This window comes from Panulirus ornatus, chromosome 59, assembly GCF_036320965.1.
Source record: "Panulirus ornatus isolate Po-2019 chromosome 59, ASM3632096v1, whole genome shotgun sequence".
NCBI classification, from domain to species: Eukaryota; Metazoa; Arthropoda; class Malacostraca; order Decapoda; family Palinuridae; genus Panulirus; species Panulirus ornatus.
In genome coordinates this window covers 11,165,260-11,182,176 of record NC_092282.1, presented here as the reverse complement: position 1 = coordinate 11,182,176, position 16,917 = coordinate 11,165,260, and the positions used below count along the sequence as shown (strand labels likewise).

The window sequence follows — 16,917 nt, the reverse complement described above, 5'->3', positions numbered from 1 at the left end:
TGAGTGAGGATTATCCCTCAAAGGCTTGGTTCTCTGTTGTGGATGCTACCTCACTAAAGTGGGAAATGGCAAATATGTATGAAAAAAAGTAGATCTCATTGAAAATGGTTCTGTGTCAAGGATGTGTAATATCACTTTGGTTGTTTATTATGTTTATAGTTAGGGTCTTGAGAAAGATTAAATGCAAAGGTCTTTATCCCTGGGGATAGGGGAGAAAGAATACTTTCCATGTATTCCCTGCATGTCGTAAAAGGCAACTAAAAGGGAAGGGAGTGTGTGACTGGAAATCCTCTCCTCATTTTTTTTTTTTTTTTTTTTTTTTTTTCAAAAAGAAGGAACAGGGAAGGGGGCCAGGTGAGGATATTCCCTGAAAGGCCCAGTCCTCTGTTCTTAATGCTACCTCGCTAATGCGGGAAATGGCGAATAGTATGAAAGAAAGAAAAGTCTTTGAATAAGTAGTGTCAACAGCAGTGCCTCTCAGCTTTGGAGACAGAAAGGATGTTGAGGAACCCCACAAAACCATCACAAGAAAACATCTGAAGAACCTAAAAAGATGGAATAGTACCATGCATCATTACACTGTGACTGTGGTTCACAAAATATTCAAGATTTACACACTAGTATTCAGGAACTCCAAACCTGCTATTAGATTTGATGGCTATCTTAACTCATTCATAACTGCAAATCAAGGGATATGTTTGGAGATAGCACATCACACCTCTGCATCCAAGTTTCATCTGAGACTGTTGCATGTTTTGGTTTTGATTACGGCACAGAAATCCACTTTCACAAAAATAGGTGCTCAGAAACTGAAGAGCTTTAAGAGCTTCTTCAGAAATTGCATGCATATCACCTGTTACCATTAGAGGCATGAAAGAAACATTTTAAGATAACATCTGTATGGATATCAAAGAAAGGTTTTCATTCAAATTTACCCTGTCCAGAGATTGTTGCACCACCTTGTTTAGTACTCTCTCGGCTAATATTTCATATTGTTCAAAATCTACTTCATTCTTGATTCCCTAATTAACCTATTTCCATGTCGTATTGATATTGTTCAAGTCTGCTTCATTCTGATTTTTTCTTTGCTCAAATTGATCAGAAGTATTTGATTGTCTTTTGTCTTTTCAGTAGTTTATTTTAAGAGTCGTTTTTAGTTTGAGGGGATCCCCACAGAACAAAGTTTCATAATAGCGACATTTGAGAATTAGGGTACTTATTGCCAAAATGACCCTTAAGTTTGCACAGTAGTGAGATTTGAAAAAAAAAATATTTTTTTGTGATATTCTTTTTGATTCGTAATGAAATATTTGATTAAGTTGTGAGGTTTTCAGTTATAGTGCCATTTATAACTATACAAAAGCAAAAAACATTAGATGCTTATGATGTTCGAGCCACTACAGCCACCTTTTGAAAGGGACACTTGGTTTTCATAATCTTGATATGCCATATAAGTGAGATTATCCTGTCTTGATAACATAAAGATATGCAATATAATGGCCAAATGCATCTATAGACATGAATATCACATACTGAAATGGATAAACTTTGGACAGCTGAACAAATCATGTACTCTAGCACCAACAATATGCTTTACCATCATCACGAGATATCTGATTCACCAGTTGTTGAATCATAGAGTCTAATTCACATTATGAAGATGGTATATTGATGGTAGGCTCTTTTGCATATTGTCCTTACATGAAAAATAGGCTGGGGAAATTTTGGTTGGAAACATAACCCTTATAACATGATTTTGATTTTCTCATAAAGCAGCGTTTCACTAGAATGACAGTCACCAGGAGCATATCCCATCAATGCATGAGGTACTCTTGTATTAGTCTTCTAAATTCTTACATATCATTTTATAGGATTTTTTATCTTTTGTCTTTGTTATGAATTTGTGTGTGGTGTACATTCTCATGTATGTAAAGTTTCTCATGTCTGGTTTTTTATGTTCCTTGCCCTCTCCATTTGTCTTTCTGCTAAAGAATTTTTTGCATATATAGGTTTTCTACTTTAGTGTTGATCTTGTTATTTATAATCGGTTAACTTGTCTGCAGTTCCCATTATTCCATTTTCAACATTTTATTGTTCCATCTGGTTCCATTGTTGTCTACTTTATTTAATCAAGTATTCTCTCCATTTTATTTTCACCCTTACCATATTATCCATGTTTCCATTATTTACCTTTGTATTTTATTTGATATTTTGACTTCCTCCTCTTAATATTGTTTAGAGTTATTTCATTTTTTATTTCCCCTAATTTAATGACCTTTATCTGATTCTAAGATTCCTTGTGAGTAGGTATCTGCCCCTGTTACCCAATTAACACTCAAAAATGTCAAGATATTTGCCTTCCATTGGATGTGTGTAGTCATTTATCATATCCTTTTCCTTTCATTAGAAATTTTATTACATAGAAAAGGATTTTCATTTGTATATGTCATCAAATTCACATCTAACCCAGACATAGTATTTACATGTCTTTTAGTGCAGCTGTCAGTTCCTTGTTCATCATCTCTGTTCTTTGGTATCCTTTTTTCTCTTGGCCTTTTTTATTTCCTTTTCCCTTTGGATTCATACATTCTTTTTTTTCTCTGTTCATCTTTCTCCTGTGATTCCTCACTGTCCTCACTATTTACCACTTTCTTGTTCATATTCTCTATTTCAGTGGCAAATATATATGAAAAATTAAATATTATTATTATACTTGATTGCCAATTCCCGCATCAGTGAGGTAGCACCAGGAAACAGATGAAGAAAGACCCATTCGCTCATGTACACACATATATATACATACCAGCTCATACACATACATATACATATCAAGATATGCACATGCACAACCAAATACATATATACACATGTATATATTCATATTTGCTATCCTTCATCCATTCCCGACACCACCCTTGGGGAAAGGGGTTGGGGAATGAGATGGAAGAATGTAGTGAAGATGTTGGGGAATCAGGTCATGAATATTCAGAAGGGCGAAAGCTTTGCACTGGATAGAATGATATGGGGTTAACGTGTTGTCAGTGGGCAGAATTAGGGTATATGAAGCGGTTAAGGTAAACCAAAAGGTATCCTTCAAGGCTTTGCTATGGTTGGGGACTTTAAACAACGTTTAGACATTGAAAAGCAGTTAGTTATAAGAGATGATGCATTTTGAATATCTCAAACCACCTTTCCTACCACTAAAACTTTGATTTCAAACTTTTTCTATGCTTTTAAATCCCTTGTACTAACTTTTCCTGAATGATGATAGTAATTATCAGTACTTTATGTTGATTTGGGTCTTTGATCAAGACAACAGTTTTTCTTTTCTTTTTTTTTCATTATTATTTCTACAGTGAGTTGATTTGTTGCACTTAAGTTCTGGTATAGAAGCTTGGAACCTGGATTTTTCTTTATCATATATTGTTCCTTCTGTAAACACTTGGCCAAGACATTCACCCACAGCATACTGCCTTATTACATTGAATTTCCTTCTAATGTAATTGATATATGATCTCTTTTGTACCTCTCCTGTCCAGTCATTAATTGCCCCTTTGCTGATCATCTTGGCTTACTGTTTGTTGGTTTATGATTTTGAAAAAGAAGGAAATACATTCAGAACCAGGATAGTAGCACCCATAGGAAAATGTGGGTTGCACAGAGGACCAAAACATTACAAAACGAAGCAATGTGAAGTAAATTTGAAGGCAAGTGCATGGAATGAAAAACATTCTTTTTTTTTTTTTGGCTCTTGGGTTTATAAGTTAGAGATTTAAAATTCTGTTCAACTGAATTTTAATGTTCTATGTTATTAATTGATTCCCTAAATTGTAAGTTGAATTAAAACATTTTCAAATAGTTGCCATATGGAATACTGGGAAATGAGCATACAGTTCTTATGAATGTGACTCTCTTTTACTAGAACTTCTGACGCAGTATTTCTTTTGACTAGTTTCTGAATCACATTATAAATGAAGATTTTCATACAACAAAGTGCATAGTTGAAATCAGTGTTATGATTAACCCTTTCACCACAGTAGCCTTAATATTCCAAGTATGCTGTTTGCTGAATATTCTCAAAACTTTAAAAGATTTTAAAGTTTCTGATTGCGATTAACTTGAGCAGTTTTCTGATGAAATGATACTCAACTTGATAAGACATTGTTTATGTGTGCTGTATGCCTTTTAACTTGTGCTACATCACTGTCAGTCATGTGAGATACTCCAGGAATATTTCCAGGTATACATAGTGTTGTGTGGTAATTTGGAAGTATTTTTGTCAAAAATGAACTTTCAGTCATAAGAGATACCCCAGGAATATTTTCAGGCATACGTAGTGTCATGTGGTAATTTTGGAAGTGTTTTTGTCAAAAACAAATTTGATTTTTTTTTCTTTTTTTTCACTAAGAGTGACACCGCTCCAAAATTTATTACATAATGTGAGGCTGCCAATCTCAGACAGGCTTCCCTGTCATCTCCACTTATACTGATCAGTTTGTGGAAAGAATTAAGGCTGTAGTATCAGGAAACAATGCATGGGATGACAAGACAAGCTTTAATGGCTTTTTTGTATGTCCTAGCTGCAGTGAACAGAAAAAATCACCAAGGTGTACATGCCCCAGTTACAGTGAACAGAAAATGATTACTGTGGTATATACAGCCCAGCTGCAGTGAAAGGGTTAATCTTATCCATCAAGAAAAGTCTTCGGTATGTGAAATTTATCATGCGTTTGTATTATACTTGAGAATATTTTTTTTTGTGGTTGTATTTTATAGTTGGTTCATAAGCCACTGTGAATTTTCTTAATGTTGTTAGTGTGATTTACAGGTATAACATCCAGTGTGAACTTTGTTTGAAGAGATTTTATCACCGAGCACACTACAATGAACACATGCGAATACATACTGGTGAGAAGCCTTATATGTGTGAGTTATGTGGCAAGAAGTTCTCATGGCATGACAGTGTTAAGAAACATATGCAGACACACAGTGCTGAATCCAAGTACAAATGTCGCCTCTGTGGAAAATTGTTCAGGTAAGTTGAAAACTTAAAAGTTTAACCTTTGTGTAAGACCATTCTTAGTGCTTATGGACCTGGACGTGAAAAGAGGGAACAAGAAAGAGGTTGTCTTTTAGAAAAACTAAGAGAATATATTGGCAATTTAGGCACAAGGAATTGAATGTTGGTGGTGGTGGATCTGAATGCAAGATAGGGCCAAGTAGTAATTGAGGGTACAATTGAAAGGGGTGGGCCTAAGTTCAAAATGAAAATGAGGAAGAACTAGTCAGGTTGTATGCTGAAACAGGAAGGGTGAATGGGAATACTTCATATAAAAAAGAAAGGTTCATACATAAGCATATGTAGTGAATTGAAATAGATGGTCAGTGGGCAGTATTGGATTATGTTGTGATTGACAGGCATGCAAAGGTGAGATGGTTGGATGTGGGATGCCTGATGAATTCCTGGTTAAGCAAGTGTGAAATTTTTTGGAGGTTTTAGGAAAAGATTATATGAAAGATGTGGTGAGAGTCAGTGAACTTGGAAAAGAAGCCTGTGTTTAGGGCTACTGAAAGAGATTGAGTGAAGAATGCCATATGGTTAGAATAAATGAAACAAGGGGAGTTGAAAAAGAGTGGAAAGTATTAGGGAAGCAGTGTGTGCTGAAATGGTTTGGACATTTGGAGAGGATGAGCAAAGAGTGACTCATATGCAGGAATGGGAATCAAAAACCTAGACAGATGGGGTGAGAGAGCTTTGAGATTTTGGGGCCTAAACAATCTAAAGGGTGGCAATCATACAATAGTATACAGCAAATTGGAATGATGTAGTGAAGGAGGTGACATACTGTCAGTAGACTGAACCAGTCAATTTGGCTAGTGATGAGGAATCTAGTTTTAGTGAATTATACATGACACCTAGAGAGTGGGCATGAGCAAATGAGGGCAATTTTCAACTTTTCCCGGCTTTACTTCACTAACATGGGAAACTCTGAACACACAGGAACATAGATTATTTATTATTCTAATATTTATCTCTAGGGATAAAGGAGAAAAATTACTTACCACATAGCTCCTGCATGTTTTAAAAAGCAGCTAAGAAGGGCAGGAGTTGGGGGGCTGGAAATTCTCCCCTCCTGTATTACTTTCCAAAAGAAGGGACAGAGGAAACAGCCAAGGAGGGATCTTTTTTTTCTTCAAGGGTCAGTCATCTGTTCTGGATGCTACCTCGCACATGCGGGAATCAGCAAACATGTATGAAAGAATTAATGAAATTTTTTTCATACATATTCACCATCTTGCATTATTGAGGAAGCACTAGGACCAGATGAAGAAATGGCATTGTTCACTCACACCCATTCTCTGCCATGTATAAGGAACCTACACCAGAGCCCTCAGTTCACAACCAGACCTCAAATCTGACTATTATAGGTTTTTTTTCTTTCAAAAAACTGTATGGTTCGCTCGTTGGATAGGTTATTTGAGTAAGAAATTATTTTGAGTACCCTGATGACTTGTCTCAAATTCTCCCATATCATATAACTGTGAAATATAAGGCTTAGAAAGCTTTGTGATTCAAAGCATGTTCGTCTTTCATGTCATCTTTCCGTTGCAGGTGGCTTCAAGGAGTCCGTCAACACCTACAACAACAGCACAAGTTAAAGAAATGTGATATAGAGGCCCAGGTAGTTAAGGCAGCAACAGAAACTGCTTCAGCTCTACCACAATTCCATCAGCAACCCCATCCTCCTGCACAGCAACAGCAGCCACACCACAACCACAGCCATCAGCAAACACAAGTCTTGCCACCCCCCCAGACTCAACAGCCTCAGGATGACAACACTCCAGGAAGAGAGTACCACACTCTTGAGGCTGCTGCAACCAACAGTGACACAACAGCACAACAAACACTAAATATATTTCATGTAACAGAGGTAGAGAGTCAACAGCAAGGTATGTTTCAGTATCATTAGAATGAATGAAAGTTAGTGTGGAAAGTGTATTCAGGGAGATTATAAAGATGATAGAGTAGTGGACTTTGCATTTAGTGATTAATTGATTTTACATCATTTTATCAATATTTAAAAAAGAATTATTTCGAGATAAAAAAATCAATTTTATATGATTATTTTAAATGTAACTTAAAGGATAATTTGGAAAGTAATTAGTTAGATGTAATCTAATTGCTTTTGTGGAAAGTACTCATGAGTATATGAAAAAGAAATATGCAAATATATTGATCTGTGATATGTATAGCCAGTTGCACATCTCAGGTTGTCAGTTGTTTGAGTATATTAGATTTTGAGGCCTGTCTGTGACTTCTTTGCCCAGTCATATATAGTAAAGTAAGAATCAGATATATATTTTACTGATAATTCATACTATACATGTTCCCCATATGGTGGATTAGCAAGGTAGTACCAGGAACAAAGGAAGAAATGGCCTCTCATTCGCATCCACTCTCTAGACATTAAGTGTAATGCACTGAAATCAGCCCCCTTTCCACAAGCAAGCCCAGCAGACCTTTCCCTGAATACCTCCAACCACATCAATCCATTTCACCCTATCCTTCACATGCCTCTCACCTTCCTGCATTCAGGCCCTGAGTCTTCAAAGCATCTTTCGGTCCATCCCTACTCTACCCCCTCGGTTTTCCCCTTTTCTTTGTTCCCTCCACTTCTGATATGTATACACTGTCAGTCATTCTTTCCTCACTCATCTTCTCCATAGGTCATCTCTATTGTTGTGGCCATCCCCTTGAAGGAGTTCCAGAATGGAACAGGCATAGATAGATATTATTGTTATAGTGCTAAGAAAAGACAACAAAGGCCACATTTGTCACACTCAGTCTCTAGCTGTCACGTATAATGCACCGAAACCACAGCTCCCTTTCCACATCCAGGCCCCACAGTACTTTCCATGGTTTACCTCAGACGCTTCACATGCCCTGGTTCAATCCATTCACAGCACGTCAACCCCAATATACCATGTCATTCCAATTCACTTTGTTCCTTGCACACCTCTCACCCTCCTGCATGTTTAGGCCCCAATCACTCAAAATATTTTTCACTCCATCTTTCCACCCCGTTCCCTCCACCTCTGACACATATATCCTCTTTGTCAATCTTTCCTCACTCATTCTCTCCATATGACCAAACCATTTCAAAACACCCTCTTCTCCTCACTCCACCACACTCTTTTTATTACCACACATCACTCTTACCCTTTAATTACTTACTTGGTCAAACCACCTCACCCCACATATTGTCCTCAAACATCTCATTTCCAGCACATCCACCCTCCTCCACATAACTCTATCTATAGCCGATGCCTTGCAACCATATAACATTGTCAGAACCACTATTCTTTCAAACATACCCATTTTTGCTTTCCGAGATAGTGTTCTCGACTTCCACACATTTTTCATTGCTTTCAGAACTTTCACCCCCTCCCCCACCCCTTAACTCACTTCCGCTTCCATGGTTCCATCTGCTGCTAAATCCACTCTCAGATATCTAAAACACTTCACTTCCTCCAGTTTTTCTCCATTCAAACTTACCTCCCAGTTGACTTGCCCCTCAACCCTACTGTACCTAATAACCTTGCTCTTATTCACATATACTGTCAGCTTTCTTCTCTCACACACTTTTCAAACTCAGTCACCAGCTTCTGGAGTTTCTCACCCGAACCAGCCACCAGCGCTGTATCATCAGCGAACATCAACTGACTCACTTCCCAAGCTCTCTCATCCACAGCAGACTCCATACTTGCTCCAAAACTCTTGCATTCACCTCCCTAACAACCCCATCCATAAACAAATTAAACAACCATGGATACATCACGCACCCCTTACGCAAACTGACATTTACTGAGAACCAATCACTTTCCTCTCATCCTCCTCATATACATGCCTTACAATCTTGATAAAAAAAATTTCACTGCTTCTAACAACTTGCCTCCCACACCATATATTCTTAATACCTTCCACAGAGCATCTCTATCAGCACTATCATATGCCTTCTCCAGATCCATAAATGCTACATACAAATCCATTTGCTTTTCTAAGTATTTCTCACATACATTCTTCAAAGCAAACACCTGATCCACGCATCCTCTACCACTTCTGAAACCACACTGCTCTTCCCCAATCTGATGCTCTGTACATGCCTTCACCCTCTCAATCAATACCCTCCCATATAATTTCCCAGGAATACTCAACAAACTTATACCTCTGTAATTTGAGCACTCACCTTTATCCCCTTTGCCTTTGTACAGTGGCACTATGCAAGCATTCCGCCAATCCTCAGGCACCTCACCATGAGTCATACATGCATTAGATAACCTTACCAACCAGTCAACAACACAGTCACCCCCTTTTTTAATAAATTCCACTGCAGTACCATCCAAACCCACTGCCTTGCTGGCTTTCATCATCCGCAAAGCTTTTACTACCTCCTCTCTGTTTACCAAATCATTGTCCCTAACCCTCTCACTTTGCACACCACCTCGACCAAAACACCCTATATCTGCCACTCTATCATCAAACACATTCAACAAACCTTCAAAATACTCACTCCATCTCCTTCTCACATCACCACTACTTGTTATCACCTCTCCATTAGCCCCCTTCACTGATGTACCCATTTTTTCCCTTGAGTTATGCACTCTATTTACCTCCTTCCAAAACATCTTTTTATTCTCCCTAAAATTTAATGATACTCTCTCACCCCAACTCTCATTTGCCCTCTTTTTCACCTCTTGCATCTTTCTCTTGACCTCCTGCCTCTTTCTTTTATACATCTCCCAGTTCTTTGCATTATTTCCCTGCAGAAATCATCCAAATGCCTTTCTCTTTTCTCTTTCGCTAATGATCTTACTTCTTCATCCCACCTCTCACTACCCTTTCTAATCTGCCCACCTCCCACGCTTCTCATGCCACAAGCATCTTTTGCGCAAGCCATCACTGCTTCCCTAAATACATCTCATTCCTCCCCCACTCCCCTTATGTCCTTTGCTCTCACCTTTTTCCATTCTGCACTCAGTCTTTCCTGGTACTTCCTCACACAATTCTTCTTCCCAAGCTCGCCTACTCTCAGCACTCTCTTCACCCCAACATTCTCTCTTCTTTTCTGAAAACCTCTACAAATCTTCACCCTCGCCTCCACAAGATAATGTGACATCCCTCCAGTTACACCCCTCGGCACATTAACATCCAAAAGTCCCTCTTTCGCGCGCCTATCAATTAACACATAATCCAATAATGCTGTCTGGCCATCTCTCCTACTTGCATACATATACTTATGTATATCTCTTTTTAAAATAGGTACTCCCAATCACCAGTCCTTTTTCAGCACACAAATCTACAAGCTGTTCATTTCCATTTACAACACTGAACACCCCATGTACACCAAGTAATCCATCAACTGCCACATTACTCACCTTTGCATTCAAAGGTGAGTGTGAACAAATGTGGATTTTGTTGTCTTTTCTTAGCACTACCTCGTGCGCATGCAGGGGGGGATGGGGTTGTCATTTCATGTGTGGCGAGGTGGCGATGGTAACGAATAAAGGCAGCAAGTATGAATCATGTACATGTGTATATATGTATATGTCTGTGTATGTATATGTATACGTTGAAATGTATAGGTATGTATATGTGCGTGTGTGGACATGTATGTATATACATGTGTATGTGGGTGGTTTGGGCCATTCTTTCGTCTGTTTCCTCGTGCTACCTTGCTAACGCGGGAGACAGCGACAAAGTAGAATAAATAGGTGAATAGATATATATGTTAAAAAGCCATGGTGACATCACAGCCCTGCCTCACACCTGTATGTATCCCAAAACTTTCACTCAGTTCTCCATACACGCTTACACAATCATTTGCTCGTCTATAGAAGGCTTTCATACCATCCAACAGTTATCCTCCTGAACCATATATCCTTAACACATCCCATCCAGCATTCCGCTAGACTCTGTCATACACTTTCTTCAGATCCATAAAAGCTGCATACAACTTCTTACCTTTCGCTAGATACTTTTACACAGTCGTCCTTGCTTCGAAAATGACCCACACATCCCCTACCTTTCCTAAGGTGATCTTGCTCTTCACTTATTCTGCATTGTCACTTCCATCGCTCTTTCAATTAATATTCTTGCATACACTTTTCCTGGTATACTTAACAGACTTATTCCCCTATAATTTTACATTTTCCTTTGAATAAAGAAACAGTATTAGCTTTCTTCCAATTCACAGGCACAATCTTCCGTCTCCACGCTAAATTATATATAAGATGCATCCACTCTATTACACTTTCTCCTCTATACCTTAACATTTCAGCCATAATCTTATCCACTCTAAGTGCTTTTCCTACCTTCAGCCTCATTATTGCCTTTCTGACCTCCCTTTTTGCTAAAGGCCCTTGCACTTGTATCCTCTTCCTTCCATCCACCATACCCATGCATATAACAACTAATGCCTCCCCTTCTCCCACATTCATCAGTTCTTCAAAATACTCTTTTCATCTTTGTTTCACTTCCTCCTTTTAATTCAGCAACTCCCTTTCCTTACTTCTCACATCAGCATTTCCACTCTTCCAATCCTCCTCTTTCCTATTTCACCTCCTTCCAGTATAGTTTCTTATTATCCCGAAACTTTCCACTTAACTTTCTTCAAAGACTTTCATCTAATCTTTCTTTGCTTTCCTCTATCAGCTTCTTAACATTATGCTTACAGATTTTGTATTGTTCACTCCTTTGCTGAACTTCCACTTGTACATCCCTATTGAGCAATCTACCATATGCCTTTTTCTTCTCTTCCACAGCATTTCTAATCTCTTCTGGCCTTCATGCATTGCCCTTTTTATTCCTGTAGCTCATTACCTTGCATCCAGCTACTGATTCTACAACCATTAATAAACATTTTAGACACTTCATTCACAACTGACTGCATTCGTACATTCACTGCACTTTCATCTAAGCTTTCACTTACCTTCCTTTCATACTCCTCCCTGCATTTTTTCTTGTTCATCATCTTGCTTGCCAGCACCTTTACCTCTCCATTCTTCTCTCTGATCCTCATCCCCACAGGAACCACGAAATGGTCAGTCTCTCGACTTTATCATCTAGCATGGCCTTTCTCAGTCTTTCATCCACTGCCACTTAGTCAATCAAAGCCTTTTGCTCTTCTTTTCCATCATTCCTCATCCAAGTATATCTTTGGATCATCTTGTTCTGAAAAGGGCTGTTTGCAAGGAATAAACCCATCTCAGCACAAATATCCGCAATATAACATCCATTTTCATTTACTCCAGGCACTCCTCATTTACCAGCTATCTCACCAATTTCATCACATCCCACATTCACATATTAGACATCATTGTGATGTCATAATTAATCCTTAACTGTAATTCCAGTGGGTTGCCATTGTGGCATCATAATTAGTGTTTACCTCACGCTGGATGCAAGTGTAGCATCACAGTAGAAAAAAATTGCTGGTAATCAAGGCATCAGTATTGTGATGACAGATTTGGTATTGAATATGGTGTGGATTCCCTACCTCACATGGGTGGTCAGAGCTTGCATAGAGGAGCATCAATTTCCTTCAACTGCTGCTACGCAAATATAGATATTTATTTCACTTGTACTTACAAAATTGATAATTTGTGAACTAATGCCTATTGTTACATAGTTGGGCATAGTTTATGAAGAAGCCTCATTATTGTACTAGCTGTTTCTTTTTGAAAATAATTATTTCCCATACTCGCAAAATTGCAGAAACATTATTTGTGCATTTTTGCAAATTTTTGTTCAGTAAGCTTTTAGTTAATTCATGAACTATTTATAATTCATGACAGCTTGAGACTGTGAACACATGTGGCTTTTATGTCTTTTTCTAGCACTACCTTGCTGAAGGGGGGATGCTATTTCCTGTGTGATGGGGTAGCGTTTATGTATATATATATATATATATATATATATTTTTTTTTTTTTTTTCAAACTATTCGCCATTTCCCGCGTTAGCGAGGTAGCGTTAAGAACAGAGAACTGGGCCACTGAGGGAATATCCTCACCTGGCCCCCTTCTCTGTTCCTTCTTTTGGAAAATTAAAAAAAATTGAGAGGGGAGGATTTCCAGCCCCCCGCTCCCTCCTCTTTTAGTCGCCTTCTACGACACGCAGGGAATACGTGGGAAGTATTCTTTCTCCCCTATCCCCAGGGATAATATATATATATATATATATATATATATATATATATATATATATATATATATATATATATATTTATTTATTTATTATACTTTGTCGCTGTCTCCCGCGTTTGCGAGGTAACGTAAGGAAACAGACGAAAGAAATGGCCCAACCCACCCCCATACACATGTACATACATACGTCCACACACGCAAATATACATACCTACACAGCTTTCCATGGTTTACCCCAGACGCTTCACATGTCCTAATTCAATCCATTGACAGCACGTCAACCCCTGTATACCACATTGATCCAATTCACTCTATTCCTTGCCCTCCTTTCACCCTCCTGCATGTTCAGGCCCCGATCACACAAAATCTTCTTCACTCCATCTTTCCACCTCCAATTTGGTCTCCCACTTCTCCTCGTTCCCTCCACCTCCGACACATATATCCTCTTGGTCAATCTTTCCTCACTCATTCTCTCCATGTGCCCAAACCATTTCAAAACACCCTCTTCTGCTCTCTCAACCACGCTCTTTTTATTTCCACACATCTCTCTTACCCTTATGTTACTTACTCGATCAAACCACCTCACACCACACATTGTCCTCAAACATCTCATTTCCAGCACATCCATCCTCCTGCGCACAACTCTATCCATAGCCCACACCTCGCAACCATACAACATTGTTGGAACCACTATTCCTTCAAACATACCCATTTTTGCTTTCGAGATAATGTTCTCGACTTCCACACATTCTTCAAGGCCCCCAGAATTTTCGCCCCCTCCCCCACCCTATGATCCACTTCCGCTTCCATGGTTCCATCCGCTGCCAGATCCACTCCCAGATATCTAAAACACTTCACTTCCTCCAGTTTTTCTCCATTCAAACTCACCTCCCAATTGACTTGACCCTCAACCCTACTGTACCTAATAACCTTGCTCTTATTCACATTTACTCTTAACTTTCTTCTTCCACACACTTTACCAAACTCAGTCACCAGCTTCTGCAGTTTCTCACATGAATCAGCCACCAGCGCTGTATCATATATATATATATATATATATATATATTTTTTTTTTTTTTTTCATACGATTTGCCATTTCCCGCGTTTGCGAGGTAGCGTTAAGAACAGAGGACTGGGCCTTAGACGGAAAATCCTCACCTGGCCCCCTTCTCTGTTCCCTCTTTTGGGAAAAAAAAAAAAAAAAAAAAAAAAAACGAGAGGGGAGGATTTCCAGCCACCCGCTCCCTTCCCATTTAGTCGCCTTCTACGACACGCAGGGAATACGTGGGAAGTATTCTTTCTCCCCTATCCCCAGGGATAATATATAGGGGATAGGGGATTAAGAATACTTCCCACGTATTCCCTGCGTGTCGTAGAAGGCGACTAAAAGGGGAGGGAGCGGGGGGCTGGAAATCCTCCCCTCTCTTTTTTTTTTTTTTTAATTTTCCAAAAGAAGGAACAGAGGGGGCCAGGTGAGGATATTCCAAAAAAGGCCCAATCCTCTGTTCTTAACGCTACCTCGCTATCGCGGGAAACGGCGAATAGTATGAAAAAAAAAATATATATATATATATATATATATATATATATATGTGTGTGTGTGTGTGTGTATATATATGAGTAGTTGGGCCATTCTTCTTTTGTTTCCCGATGCTACCTCGCTGACGTGGGAAACCGATTTAAGTATAGTCAAATAAGAAATGATATAAAAATAGTGGATAATAAGATCATTAGAAGTGGAGTCTGTTAGCATATAGAAACGATGTTGAAACCAGAGGTTAACTTTTGTTCGTAATGTAAATATACATTATCTTTTCCTTTTCTTCTACACTTGTTCATTGATTCCCACATACACTTGTTCATTAATTCCCACATAAATTAGGTAGTGTCAGGAGTGGATAACTTGAGCCATATAGGAAAAATCCCCACTTGCTCCTTTCTTTGTTCCCTCTTTTGGAAATTTGTACAAAAGTGGAGAATTTCCTCCTTCCCACTCCTGCCCGATAGTCACCTTCTACAAAATCCAGGAGATTCAAGGACAGTATTCTTTCTCCCCTACCTTGAAGGATGATATTGTGATTAAATAGATTTTATTCTTTATAATTATCTTCTGTAGGTTGTAAGTTAACCCTTTAACTAATAATTATTTAGATTACCAATAATCAGGGAAAATTTTTAAAAAATAAGATAACCTGCTGCACAAGCCACATCTCACTGCTGAAGCCTGAGAGCCCCATGCAGTTGGCTAGAGGTAAAAATTGATAGACTTATATGGGAAAGTGCCAGTGAAAGTAGCACATAAAATCAAATACTTCTGAATTATTTCCATAATACAGAAATATAGTTTACTTGCATTGTGCTGTCATAAGGTCTTTAGGTAGTCGAGAACCTGGAACATTTTATTTGCAGGAAGACAAACATTTCTTATCAGAGCAGGGATCTGAGAAGCCTAAGCCTTGTGCTGGAACAGATTTCACCTGCATAGAAATAAGCCATTTTTAATTCAAGTTTTAGATGATGCAACTGAATTCCTTAGAACCTATATGTGAAACAATTGAAGGCTGTCCTGGCTTTTTAGATGTATGTACAACTTTTAATTTTAAGACAATGCTAGAGTTGAATCCACGTCACTGGATACAGTTCACACTTTAACATATTTTTTTTTAATTTTTGCAAACATATTAGAACATTGCAGCTCTCATAATTGGTAAGAGGAGTCAGTGGACAGGTTTTAAATGAATGGTGGTTTGCATTTGGACAGATTCTATGGTGAATGAAATAGGGATGAGATTATCATAGTTCTCAAGTACTCCAGAAATTGTGTGGCATGTTTTCTTTAATCCTGCTGAGTGAAACAGACTGGATAATCTAGTATGACCTTAAGGCGATTTTAGAAATGACTTAAAAATAGACATTCTTCAGTAAGAGAAAATTCAGCCCCTTTTAGTATGATAGTCCTACCGTGAGCAAGTGAGGCCATCTAGTCACATGACTTTGGATATTACTGATTAGTTGTATCACTGACTGAAACTTTTTACTGGTTATTAATGTTATTACTTTTATATTCAAGAAATTAATTTATTTTTACTGTAATTTATGTGTAATTTGACAGTTTTGTAAAAGTAAATAGCTATATTTGTATATATTTGTTGCGTTTTTCTCTAATATCCAGTTGGTTTAAAATGTTCTTTATGTAAAAAGGTTTATTGTACAACAGTTAAGGGTTCTAACTTACATTAAGACTTGAAGCGTGATGGGCTTCTTGTAATACATTGTATGTTTTTGAGCTGTTCCATCACAGGTGGAAGGGACATAAATTGCTCATAAAATAAATTTTCACATTTGGATTTGAGACTTTCACCAACCTCTTTAATTTAAAGATTTGTAGTTTCTTACTCAAAGAGGCTTCCTAATACAGAGGAGTCAGATCTAAGTGAATTGCAGGAAAGTTGTTGAGTTAAATAGATAAAATACTTTTTAACATTACAATTCATTGATAAAAAGTATTTTACTTGATTAACTCAACTATTATCCTGAAATTCATTTAGAACTTATCTTTACAATTCATCATGGGTATGGACTGTCTATACCTGCTTGTGGCAACACCATGATTAGAGGTCCTATACCTGGATTTAGGACTGTGCGCAATCAACCTATGTTGATATTTTCCAACCACCCAGCACTGGTCTTCCAGGAGGGCAAGGAAAATTATG

At 38.1% G+C, this 16,917-nt stretch overlaps 1 protein-coding gene across 3 annotated transcripts in view; it reads left to right on the top strand.

Annotated features, from left to right (window-relative positions):
• LOC139767325 (uncharacterized) overlaps window positions 1–13,202 on the top strand; it is a 36,043-nt gene extending 22,841 nt beyond the window's left edge. For 2 of the 3 annotated variants that reach the window (XM_071696618.1, XM_071696617.1), the window contains exons 8-9: window positions 4,829–5,035; window positions 6,614–13,202. In XM_071696618.1, the coding sequence (XP_071552719.1) occupies window positions 4,829–5,035; window positions 6,614–6,971 (565 nt within the window). In that variant the 3' untranslated portion in view covers window positions 6,972–13,202. Of the gene's footprint in view, window positions 1–4,580; window positions 4,709–4,828; window positions 5,036–6,613 lie in introns of those variants that run through there. The other variant, XM_071696619.1, reaches the window with a different exon arrangement.
• Window positions 13,203–16,917: the final 3,715 nt, after the last annotated feature.